General features: G+C 37.6%; 1 protein-coding gene across 3 annotated transcripts in view; it reads right to left on the bottom strand.

The window, feature by feature from the left end:
* Nucleotides 1-8,029: 8,029 nt before the first annotated feature.
* The window catches only part of dmrt1 (doublesex and mab-3 related transcription factor 1), a 33,342-nt gene continuing 28,250 nt past the window's right edge, over nt 8,030-13,121 (bottom strand). For all 3 annotated transcript variants that reach the window (XM_051075174.1, XM_018668978.2, XM_018668977.2), the window contains exon 5: nt 8,030-10,508. In XM_051075174.1, coding sequence (XP_050931131.1) covers nt 10,360-10,508 — 149 coding nt within the window. In that variant the 3' untranslated portion in view covers nt 8,030-10,359. The remainder of the gene's footprint in view (nt 10,509-13,121) is intronic.

Below are 13,121 nucleotides of genomic sequence, written 5' to 3'. Positions count from 1 at the left end.
AGTGTTGAGATTCATTATTGCAGATTTATCAGCTGAGAGCTGCAACATTATATCCAGAAACAGTCCCAGAGAAGACTGAAGTGCAGTGCAGGCCTATGATATGAGAGTTTAAAGACTGTATGAGGGAAAACTGAGCCCCTGCAGGAAATAAAGAACCAAAGAAGTTAAAGTTAACAGACAAAATACAAACACAGGAGTCAACAAAACACAAAATTTACTCTGAAAAAAGTGTCATCAACACCTGAAAACATATGTATGACCCATTAGTCTGAGCTCAAACTCAACTGTTTCACTGTGACATCAGCTGACACATTTTAGAGACTGAAGGAAAACAGTTCCTGCATGAAACAAACATCCATTAAAAATTTAGAAGTGGTGAAAAGATGAAATGCTTTTCTATTGGCACCCATATTTGTGGATATTTTAAAAAGTTTAAAAAAGTTTATATTTCAACCATTAACATGCAACAAAAAACGAGAATAGCATCATAAATGCCTGTAGTTTGAGTCCAAACTACAAATTATTCAAACAGAAGACGTAGTTTTCTTATTTCAACATGGAAATTTAAGCTGTAAATTCACCATAAGTCAACTGAATAACATCCTGGTTGTCAATACTGACACATGCAGGACAAAAAATGCAAATTCAAATTTTTTTTAGGACATTAAAACGGTAAATTAACAAGTCAGGGCCTTTACTGTTGACCGCAATTTGTAGATTTTTAAAATATGGTGCATAAATTTGATATTTTACCAATTCAAGGTGAAAGAAAACATGAAATTTAAACAGAAAATAGCACCAGAAAAACTTAAAAAGTCTAAAAATCAACTGAATTAATGTAGAAAATGACCCAGCTGTCTAAACTCTGACGTCTCATTTGTATCTCAAACCCACAACATGGTTTATTTTGAGAGAAATAAGTCGAACATATTGCATTGGAAGAGTTGTGTGTGTTTAATTCAATTCTTATTCAAACAGAGTCAGGACGTTTGTGTGCGTTTCCTCTCCCTGTCGCCTGCAGGCCCACAGGCTTAACTCAGGACAAAACGCACGCTGCTTCTCGCACCTTTTACACAATCGTACATAACTTAGATGATTAGGTCTCTACATGTATAAAAGCCCTTTGGGAACTATGTCGAGGATGCTGATATGTCCCTTCTGCTGGACTAATAGAGGGCATTGAAACATAACACCGGACAAAGCCGGGGCCCATTTCTGACCGTAAAAAAGGTTTATTCAAGCAAATAATGGGATCCGAGGCTGCGCGGCTTACAGAGAATAAGAGCACGGTAAACTTCCCCACGTGAAGCCAGTCTCCAGGGCTATTAAGCTTTTAATTGGAAAATAGCAGAGGAAATTTCAAGGTGACTAGAGTGGCTTTGCAGTTTGTGCCGGCCGAGTAGATTTGTGGGAGTGGGAGGAGGCGGCGGGTGAACGCATAATAAATTTATTCATGTTGTTCGTGGATAAAGAGTAAAACACAAACCGGAATAAAAGTTTATACTGCAGGCTGCAATGTAATTGGCATAAGGCCTGATTTGTCTTTTTTCTTTTTTTCTGTTTTATTTAGATGCAGTGCATGTTGAGGCTGCAGAACGACTATCACCAGGTAAATATCTTCTGCTGGGATCTGTGCATTTAACACAAAACACAACATGGATTTTAATTTACGAGAAACACCTACATGTCCTTTATTATATGTAGAGATACAGGCCACAAGTATCGTGTTAGACCTGCAGAGGTGGTTAGAGGTGGAGTAAGTATGATAAAATATGAGAGGTGAATAGAATATACTGAGGAGGAAAACATAAAATTTGTGGTAATAGGCTACACAGACTAACTACAAGTGTCTAAAGGAATATTTATAAGAGGGATTTAAGGATGACTGGCATTTTCTATACCAGACTTCACTGACAAAAACAGTAATTTTATCAAGCAGAATAAGGGAGCTGCTGTAATACCGCTGCCTGTTAGTTTGTTTGTGTTATTGTGTGACTTTCAGTGGTGGAAGAAGTATTCAGACTCTTTACATGAGTAAAATTACCACACAACAGTTAATTAGCATTTTCTTTTGCCTATTTTCTGGAAATTTGGTAAATATTAGCATTATAAACCTGCTCTGTAGTGTCTGTAATATACCTCATGACAGATATTTCACTCAAAGCAAAGGGTTCATCAAAGTAAGAAAGATTCATCCACTGGTGACCATGAATGCATAAACACGTCACGTGACAGTCAAATAGTTGTTGAGATATTTTGCTGCCTCTAGCCACACTGAAAAAGGTCATAACCACTCCAACCGGTGGTCAACATGAAGGAGCCTTGTCTTGACTTTTCGTCTGGGTGTTGTGGGTCGTTGCTGTTCTTTGATCATGTCACACCACAAGGCTGGAAATTTGTCAGCCATGACACTGTGTCACAGTCAGACTGGATTTATGTAGTCTGGACTGGACCTTAGAAAAAGTAAAGTGTTTGTGTAAAATGACGCCACTTTTTTTTGACGCCCTGATGCATTTCACTGAAGCCACAAGTTTGGCTGATTGTATAATTGTTTGGAAACCATATGTTAACAAACCAAAATGCTAAAAACGCATAAGAACTCGACTCAACTGATCCTGATATCGAGCTCTTATATTCTCACTGTCCTTATCACCTCCTCTACAAGAGAACATTTTAAAACGCGAATAAGACAAAATAAATGATTAAATAAGGACTTTAATAATTGGTAGTGACATACTGTCAACGTCTGATGTGTTATCTAGAGCAAGAATAAGTTTCTCCTCTAAATTTCTCTCTGAATGTCTCTGATCTCGTGTTTATTTTAGCAGAGGAAACTCCTCCAGCAGGGCCCCCTTCAGAGCTGAAGGAGGAGCTGACCTCTGCTGGGTTGGGGTTATTATTAGGTGCTGATTGGGGGCGTTACTGCCACTCAGAAGTCCTGTCACAGAAACGCTGATTTAAGCCTCCCTGGGGAGGCGGGACACCGAGCTCCTACAGAGGAATTAGCCAGACATCTGAATTAGTGAGACGTTTTTTCAAACAGCCTCCAGGGGAAAAAGGGGAAAGTCTGTAGTGTTTTTTATTCTAGTGCAAAAAATGTTTTACCTGAGCACTGAAAGTAAATATTAAAAAAGCTGAAGCAACCATATCAGCAGTGAATGTGTACAGAAAAATCAATCAAAATCTACTTTTATAGTTTTGATTTTGACACTACGTTATTCAAGCTTGTGACTTGCATTTTTAAATTTCATTCACAGGTTCCTCCTTTTTTCTGTAAAAGAAAAAAAAGTGTCCTCCTGAAGGCAGCTCTGTCTCCTCAAATCAAAACAGAGCAGGTGTAAAGACAAATGATGGGTAACATCCTCAGATTAGCTCTGGATGCACAGCGTCACAGTGGCCTGTTAAGTTGGTTTAGTCTGTCTAGTTCAGCCTGTTTATTGGTGCTTGGCTCTCAGGGTTGGGCGTTTATGACTGGAGCTCTGCCTGTCCTTCAAAAACAGCTCTGTGATCCAACAACACTGGTCAGCAAACACAGGGAGAGACAGACTGTCAGCTACATCCACTGCTTGTGGATAGTTTTATTTGTTAATTAGAAATGATGCTGTAATTTACATATTTTACTGTATGTTTGTAGTTGTTAGGACAGAAACAAAAAGCCAGCAAAAGCCGAATTATCTGTTGGTTCTAAAGATGATCTTGTCAGATTCTCCTGTGGTGTGAGGTGTGTTCAGAGTGATTTTACCCTCCCTGCTGCTCCGAAGACTCAGAGCTTCCCTGATAAATATTAAACATGTTTGGTATTGGGGGAAACATGAACAAGCTGACATGAAGACGGAAGCACAACAAACAAGACACATCGTCGTCCGCCATGTTTGTTTACTCCGAAGTCTTGTTTGACTTTAGAGTTTGTGAAACTGAAATCTGTGAATCTGATGAAATTTGTCATCGTGTGTGTGATCTCTCACATTTTCTAAATCAGTTAAGATATTATAAAAATCTTTAGAGCAGGTCTAGACCATGACCGTGCTCTTTAGATTTTTATAAATACAGAGAGACCCAACAGTTCCCACCATGAGCAAGGACTAGGTGACAGTGACAAGGAAAAACTTGAGCAGAATCAGACTCTGATATACCTGATTCATACGGTGAAATTTCAGTGTAAATCGCAGGCATTAATATGAGGTGTTGATAATATTTTTGGATAAAATCGTACAATTTAGCAATCTCAATCTCAGCTTGGTAAAACTGTTGCATGAGTTTGAAATGTTTAATATTTTCTAGAGTTGCTGAAATATCTGCCTCATTTGCTTTAATTTTTCGTTTCTGTCTAATGGTGTGACATGTTTCTGTTTCTTTTCTTACACCAAAGTTACTCATGAAAATCATGAGGAGCTGTTACCAGTTTGTTTGCTCAATGCATTTTTGTTTTGAAGTAAAAAAAACTGCAGATTACTGGCAGTGAAATTAGAAATCTCACAGTTGAAACCATGTCAACGTTCAAATTAAACAACTTTATTCTTTTCTGTTAAAAATGCTCCATAAAGCGATAAAGAGAATAAAACTAATGTGTGTGGTCTTGAGATGTCGGACTGCTGTTAATTTATCGGCTGTTCCTTTCGGTCTCCATTAGCCAATGACTGAAGATTTAGCTGTTGTATTGTTTATGTGGTGTATTTAGAAAAAAAAAAAAAAAAAAACGTACTAAGATTTTGGAGCATCAAAATTGTTGTTTTTGTTTGTATTTGTGTTTTTTTTTCAACAAGCAGAAAAAGGTAAATTAGCCTTAACTAGCCAGAATGTTTGTTTTGTCCTTTTTTTTTTTTTAAAACATCTTATACATTTTTCCTCCAAACTTTTTGAACATTTTATTTGATGTTTTTCATGTATAAAAGTGAGATTCTAGTCTTTACTCTGCTTTTACTAAATATAAAGCTAATGCATTTTGTTTTTGGAGGCCACTGTGGCTGGAGCAATACTCATGACAATTCACTTTACACCTGCAGTGCATGAACAGCCACAAGTTTGTGAGGGCTGTGCTCTAGTTTGTCATTCAGTTGCTGTTTCTTTTTTGTCGTAAGACTCAGTTTTCCCATGTATCTTGACATTTATCTAAAAGAGGTGTGGCAACGAATTCAAGAATTCAGTTTGCTCTAGGTTTTAATAAAACAGCCATGTTTTATTTAATTGTGAGGCCCTGCAGCAGCTGAGAAAGTTGGAAGGAGCACAAAGATTAGATTTTCTATGCATTACAATGCTTGGGTGCAAAAATACGTTTGAGCACTTTTAAGATATTGTAGCTGATGAGCCTTTGTATGATAACAGAGCTCCTGTGTATTTGCACTGTTAAACTCAAACTGATTTGAAGTCTCAATCTTGACTTTTCCAAATTAACATGAAAGTGAACGGACAATTCACAGCTGCAAAGAGTGAGCAAACATTTCTCCTACATGCTTCTCTTTAGCACTGGAGCTGCAGAACAACACCTCCTTTTATAACCTCCTAATGAGAGATTGGCAGACACCTGGGCCAGGTAGACTGGTGAGCTGCAGGGACACAGGTGTTGATGATAATCAATCACCAGTGTGTTTTACCACTGAACATTTAAGATATTTTTAGATGTCTAAAGTTTACTTGTGTCTTTTTGACAATGTTGTACATGGATGATTTAACTGCTTCTACATCAACTGTGGCAAACACTTGTTTTTAACACACAAGACATCCACCAAACATCTTGACTGTGTCGAATTAAATGTGAATGAGACAAAACTGTAAATATAATATCCAGATTATTAGTTTTTAAACTTCAGTCCAGCAATTTCACATCCAAAGATACTTTAAAGGGGTTTAAGGTGTTAAAGATCAGAGACTGACGTGAGCAACTTAAACAGCAAATTCACTAGCAGGGTTATTAGAAATATTTCGTCAACAGAATATTCAGCTGAAAAGAAAATATGCTCTATAAGAATATGGAGACGTAGAGGTAGAGAAAATTATTGTATTGTCTTCCTTCCACCTAAAGCCAAAGGAATGAGCTTTAAAATCCAGAGTAACATCTATCCATTGAATGATGTAGTGCACGAAAGATTTGGGATAACAAAGGATATCTAGACTGTAAAATATATTTTCTTTCAGTGTGAATCTGTGCTTGGGTTTAAGGCCCAGTTCAGACTAAACAAATTCAGCCCGACTGTGACAAATAAAGAAGTCACAAACAACAAACGGGACTTGTCGTGTGACGTATTCGAATGTGGTGTCTGGGAGACCCCACAACACTGCGACAAAAAGTCTAGCATGTCAGATTTTTTTGTATTTTCTTGCCACATTGACCTACAGGATGACAAAGTGCTCTCTTAAGCTGTTTTTCACATACAAACTTCGGACGACGTCCAGAGTATCAGCTCTGGTGTTGCCGCTTCACACATGCAGTACACAGTTGGAGAAGGGGGTGGTGCCTGCAGGTAGAGCTTCCAGGATACCAGCACTGCAGGACCAAATACAAACCCGCTCGCTGGGCTCACCTGGACTTCACACAAACTTTACACTGGAGCTCGCAGGACAAAGTCCACTTAATGTCCAGTGTGACTGATATGGACATTTTTGCGTTCACACATATAACCCCGCCTCCTAGTGACGTCTAGAGAAGTTTGCAGTGCATGTACGAACCACATGTTGGTTTGACATGTTCTTGACAGCGATTCATGCTACAGAGGTAGCTCCTTGTTTAGGAACAAGCTCCTTGATTTGTCTAGACTGGTTTGGATGAAAATCTTGTTTCTGGGTCCAACTTCAGCAAGGTTTTCCTGTTTTCAAGATGCCACAGTGCTGTATCCTGTGTTGTTTTAGAGGGCATTTCTTGCTAAGAATCCACATCTTTATGTTTCGTTTTCAGGTGTTTTCTGTGCTGCCCAGCTAAGGCAAATAAAGCTGGACTTAGCTAGCTATCTTCGCACCTGATAGCATCAAACTTTGTTTTTCTCTTCCCTTATCAACTGTAGCCATTTCCTCCTCTCTTCTGAACAGCTCTGGACACACATCTATTTAAACAACACACAGTGTGGCATTTGAAAAACAGGGGGGCATCAGTGAAGCTGAATCCAGACACAGTATTTTTGTCCGTTGTTACGACTTAACAAGCGAATATCACTACTATGAAGGAGAGAAACTTGAATATTTTTGTTGGATAAACATTTTTAGAGATGTAAATATTTAAAGGTTGAAAACAAAAATGAACTAAATCTATTAGCAGTTTATGCTGCTTGAACAGCTTAAAAGTTTGTGCTTGAATTTAAGTTCTAAGTTTCTGTTTCCACCTCTGAGCTCACAGCGTCCCACCCTCCACACTTTCCCTCTGTATCGAGCCGCCATCACTCCACCAGGAGGTGTCACGGTGGGATCCGAGCAGATTTTATCTATTATGGGAGGGTGTGATTCATGGAGGCAGAGGCAGCTCAAGGAAAACCAATCCTGTGACACTTTCTCCCCTGCGCTGTACACAGCAGCAGCAGCTACAGAAGGACAAGGCAGCGGCAGCCGGTCGCCCCTGACAACCGTGATAAAATGGCCTTCCTTAACTAAACTCGTAAAGCACAGGGCAATAAAACTCAATCTTCTGTAAAATCCAATTAAGTCATTATCTGACTGATTGTATCTTTAATTGAAAACAGAAGTGACAGTAAATTTCTGTGATATATCAGGATCAATCGATACTGCTGTACAATCTGGTCTCAAGAGGTGATTTATAATGTCAAAGCCTTATAGGTAACTCCACATTCTTCTCTCTAAAACCACTGGTGGATGAAATTAAGAGTAAGTGCGTTTCATAAAAAAACAAGATGGTCACGTTATTGATTACAACAGATGGGGCAGAATCCAATGAATGTTCCCACAGCGCAGCAGAAAGAAAATACAAGTAATTTTCTTTGTCTGTTTTATATTGTTGTTCCCGGCACACCATCGCATTTACACTCCATCACTTAGAGCGTTTTTATTTCCCTAAAACTTGTAGCGACATAAACTCCAAGACTCCAAATTACTTTTGTTGCTGTCTTATTCAAACACAAACACAAATAAACACTTTCAAAGCATGCAATTCGAAATGAATCTCCATAAAACACAAAACACATAAACAGTACAGTAGTGTACTAGTCAGCTTCACAACGGCGGAAAAGTTGGAAAAAAAAAATCTGAGTTGTTTTTTAATTAATATTCAAATTAAACTCACATGTGGGCAAACAGGATAACGTTCATTAGTTCATAAAGTAAAAAAAGAGTTTGTTTTGGGGGTTATTGCTCTTTAAATGCAAATATTACCTGTATTTTATCTGTTAAAAACAACTGTAGAGTTTAGAAGGGCTGCAAGTATCAGAAAATAATGAAAATGACTGATGGTGACGGCATCTTCAAATTGTTTTTTTTTATCCGAAACAGTCTAAAACCCAACAAATATTCAATTTATTATAATTTAAGACAAGAAAAAAATAGAAGCAGCAAATACTAACATTTGAGAAGCTGAAAACAACTAATATTTAGCATTTTTGTGCTTAAAATGATTAGCTGATTATCAAAATAGTTGCTGATTTATTTTGTGGAGTTTCAGTTCTTCACTTCAGCCTCTGCTCTGTCTATATCCACCATAGCAAAACTCCTGGCCTGAAGGGGTTAAATATACAATAGACATGCAAATTCTCTGGAATAAATGATGCCACTGGATCAGTGGCATCATAAATAAGCAGCCGGTGCTCATCACACGCCAACACAACCGAGGGAAACATGATTCATGTCTAACCTGCATGTTTGGATTTTTTTTTATGCTCTCTTGCAGCCGCCCTACAGGAGGATATCTCTGTGTCTCTGATGGTGGATCTTTACTTTTAACTCTAACTCAGAGACACAGAAGAAAGGAATGCGTGTAGTGTGATGATGTGACTGCTGTTCAGGGATAGATAACTGTGTTTCACTGGTGCAAGTAAAAAGATGTCCAGGCATAAATCTGGGTTAAACTGGATGTTTTTAATGAAGCCACACAGATAAATCAATCAATATTATCTTACTGCAGATGTATGTGTCTGATTAAAATATCCCACTCAGTTTAAATCTTCAAATCTGGGTCACATTTCTTAAAAAAATAATTTAAAGAGTTATTATCGACAATATTTGTGACATATTTAAGAAAAAAATAGACGTCTGGTGTATTCTTATCACGGGATTTGTTTTGTAACAGATTGAGTGTAAGTGATAAAGTCCTCATTTGGTGTGAAATTACACTCCAAAGGTTATCTGAAGTCAAAGAGGCTTCAGCTGTCTGAGTTACACAAACTGAGTGGATATCTTCAAAAGTTAACATCATTTTAGAAGTTCTCTGTTTTTGTTCCTAGCAGAGACCAGTATGACAACAAGATATTTAGTTTACAATGATATGAGCAGTAAATCCTCACACTGGAGAGGCTGAAATAAGAGAATAAAAATCTATTAATCTATTAATTGTTGCTGCTCAGACAAAGTTTAGTCCAATTTTAACCCTGGATTTCTGGACATCTTTTAACTTACAGAGCACCAGATCAATGTCTACTAAGAACGGTGGGGTCATCTTTTTCAGTCTATTGGTTTACTGGACCACAAAACATTTTTCTAACTAACTCAACTATGCGTATTATTGTATGTACTGCATGTAAACTGGGGGGAAATTAAAAGAAATTAAGGCACATGCTGACTTCATTTGGCCAAATTTCACTTCTGACATTTTCTAAATAAGTGCTTAAGACATACAGAGACAGTGATTCCTGTTTATCTGCTCAAAAAGTCAATAGTCTGATTGTCAAAAATAGTCGACTAACACCGAACTAATCACCACTAACTCACTGTTAAAGGAAACACATCATGACTGGTACTGTGTGAAAGCTGCACTAGTCATTTTACTGTAGGCTAGAAAGGATTTTAATGTCATTATTCTGCGTACTGCGTTACTTTATCTTTTGGATAATATAAAAACACATTGCTTTACATTAACAGTTGCTTTCTAAAGCTGAAAAAACAAGCGTATAACTTTATACATATGCAACCATTCACTATTTAGTTTCTATAATTTGGTCAAATCTTGATTTAAATCTACTTTTACATTTAATTAACTTTTAAAATAGCCTTTCTCTAATGTTTGCATGTTGTTATCTGTGAACTTGAACAATTTTTGACTGGTTTCAACAAATGATTCCACAGCTTTGAAGCTAAAAATGAACTAAAAAGTACGGAATATAGGTTTATGAAAAAAGAAACCTGAAGCAACAGCGAACTGTGAAACTGCAAGAACATAAGCTTTTTTCTAAACTGATTTCATATGGCTTTTTGGTTGTATCCTTAGCTTCATTATTTGGTGGTGTCGACGTCGATGACGGTGAAGTTGGCCATCTCGCCGCCGGCCTCGCACTCGACCTTGACGTCAGAGTTAACCAGGGAGTTGATGGACCTGCAGGTCACGGGAGTGTCAGCGGTGGTGAGGCTACTGGACGAGAACGCTGCAGGGATGAGACAGAAAACACAGTCCTGATCAGAGATGAACTGAAGAGGCCAGTCGGGTCGTCTAACATTTTTGTAACAGACTATCCAACAGTCACAGCCAATTCACCCGACATTTGGACAGGTGTGTACAAAAACTGGCAGGGATTGAGTTTCTCTTTCAGGCTCGATTTTTTGGCTGGACCACAACAGCAGGGATAGCTATAGAAACGCGAACGTTAGTGACTGAGTGAGTGATAAAGTTGGCTAAGTGATGAAGTTATACTACTGGTCAGCTGGCTTGGACTTCTCCCATTGGCTGCTTCGCTGTCAAAATTATTTTTTGCTTCTATTACGTCATTAGGTAGTGCAACTTGTTTCTGTTGGCCGCTCTGAACTGCTCTGCCCCACGCTGTCTGGTGTCCCCCTTTTGAGGAAATTTCCTTGATCAATCATCGGGAAAACTGATCAATTATCCCTTAATCATTATTTTTTATACTGAAAATGCCTATGGCAGAAAATAGGGTACGAAAGAAAGTGTGTTTTTCCTCAATTAAATCTTTATTCTATAAGGATATAGTCCAACAACAAGTTTTCATGTTTACCTTCGATTTCGACAACAGCTCAACAGCAGCTTGGTTTTCTCTGTTAAACTTTAATTGCGCCTCCTGCTGGTTGCTGCCATGTAGTGAAAATCATTATATCGCTTCAAGACACACTACACAACCTCGTTAATACGAACGTATCAATTGAAATTCCATGTGATTGACAAAATTCTTAGCAATCAATGGTCGATCATCGTGTAATTATGCCCACTTTCTCTGCTCCTGTCACAGCTTGTGGTTTGGGATGAGATGATGAGTTCTGTAAGGGGGTGAAAGGATTATTAAAGGATTCTGATTTCAGTTTACGCACCTAAATTTGAACCGTTTGTAGCGTTTTAACCAAAAATCAATTGGGTTCGGAAATGCAAAACATCATTTTCCAGCTGGAACCAAAAATATAACCGGTTCTCTAAATGTGACATGTTGTATTCTACAGGTTGCCCTGGGCTTGTAATAACAATACAAATGTGCACAAGTGAACAATGCAATCCATCATTGTGTAATGTCTTCCATTAATTACCAATCCTTGGTGGTTCGGCTCAAAACTTGGGCTGGTTCGCTGGACAGCACCAAGGTTATAAGAACGTGCGAATTGTCCATTTACATTGAGTTGAATCTGGGTCTAATCTGGGCTCTAGACTCATGAAACAAATATACAGCACACATGTCGATCAGAAAGCAAATTACAGGCTGAGAAGTCGTGGATGTATCTGTAGATTTTGGTTGAAATATGTCACACCTACTCCACTATATAAGATCAATATCCTCACCAACACCTCCAGAAACTTACAAAATGTGTTTGGGTAAAATTCCACTTCTAGGATAATGTTTACTGATCTGAAATAAGCAAAGAAAAACCTCATATCTTTCACAGATCCTGAGCTACAAATCTTTTTCTGGATACTCCTCAAAGTCATTAATATGATAAATTCATATTGCCTCGTGTAGGTAGACAGTACAGCGGCGCACATAAAATAAAAATGTCTTCGTACTGTAAGGCGAGTAAATAAAAAGGAGAAGAGAAATACTGTAGTGAGACAGACAAAACAGCATCAGAGTCGTATCATCAGCACTGCAGAATAAATGGTCTCTCTCTGTTAGTGCTGTATTCACCAGATATATAAATATGACTGGGCGGTAAAATGATTCTTAGCAAAGCTTGGGATTTATAGCAAATTGAATCAGTCTGCAAAAAGGGAACACCGTGAACACTCAACAAAAGCATTAGATCTTTTACAGTTAACATGAGAGATATGTGCACCCACACATTTTAACACTTGTTTTCCAGCTACTGCACATACTAATAACAGTGTGAGGCCGGCAGACATTACGCTTGGTTAACAACAATCTACGGTGATTGTACAGTCATTTGTGTTACTAATGTTTAATACTCATCCTGGACATTCATCATATTGTTTTATCCTCATTTATATCCTCTCTATTGAACTGTATTACACAACATTATCTGTGAAGATTCTCACAAAATTTACTTTGAGGCACTGACAGACATTTTTGTTTTGGTGTTGTGCTGAGATAACTGGTCAAATGATTAATTAGGCAATTTCAGAAAATGATTTATCTTTTATTAAGTGAAAAATTCTTGAATTCTTACATTTTTTACAACGGTTTCACCTAAAGATTGTTTCCATTTTTGATTTCCTTATTAATTGTCAATAGTACGATGGCATATTTGGCCCAATAAAGCAAAAATTTAAAATTTTTTTTAAAGAAATTATTTTTAAAATAAATAAAATTACAGAGATTTTTTTCCTTTTTTTCCCTTGTCTCTGAATATTACCCCCCTCCCTGGGCACTGTTTTTTTTTCTTTTGTTATTTCTTTATTCTTAACCAACAATGGCCTTAATACACTGTCACACAATAGTAAAAATTACCCATCATGGTTTACTAAAGTCCTAATACTGGATGTTTATCAAAGTCAAAGGAATAAAAAATAACATTAGATCATTAGTAGAGCAGAAACTTTTGTCTTAATTATTAATGAGTCAATTAGCAGTAATTTAATCAAC

This window comes from Lates calcarifer, linkage group LG13 (genome assembly GCF_001640805.2).
Source record: "Lates calcarifer isolate ASB-BC8 linkage group LG13, TLL_Latcal_v3, whole genome shotgun sequence".
Lineage (NCBI taxonomy): Eukaryota > Metazoa > Chordata > Actinopteri > Centropomidae > Lates > Lates calcarifer.
Note: the sequence above shows the minus strand (reverse complement) of the source record. Positions and strands in the feature narration are given on the sequence as shown.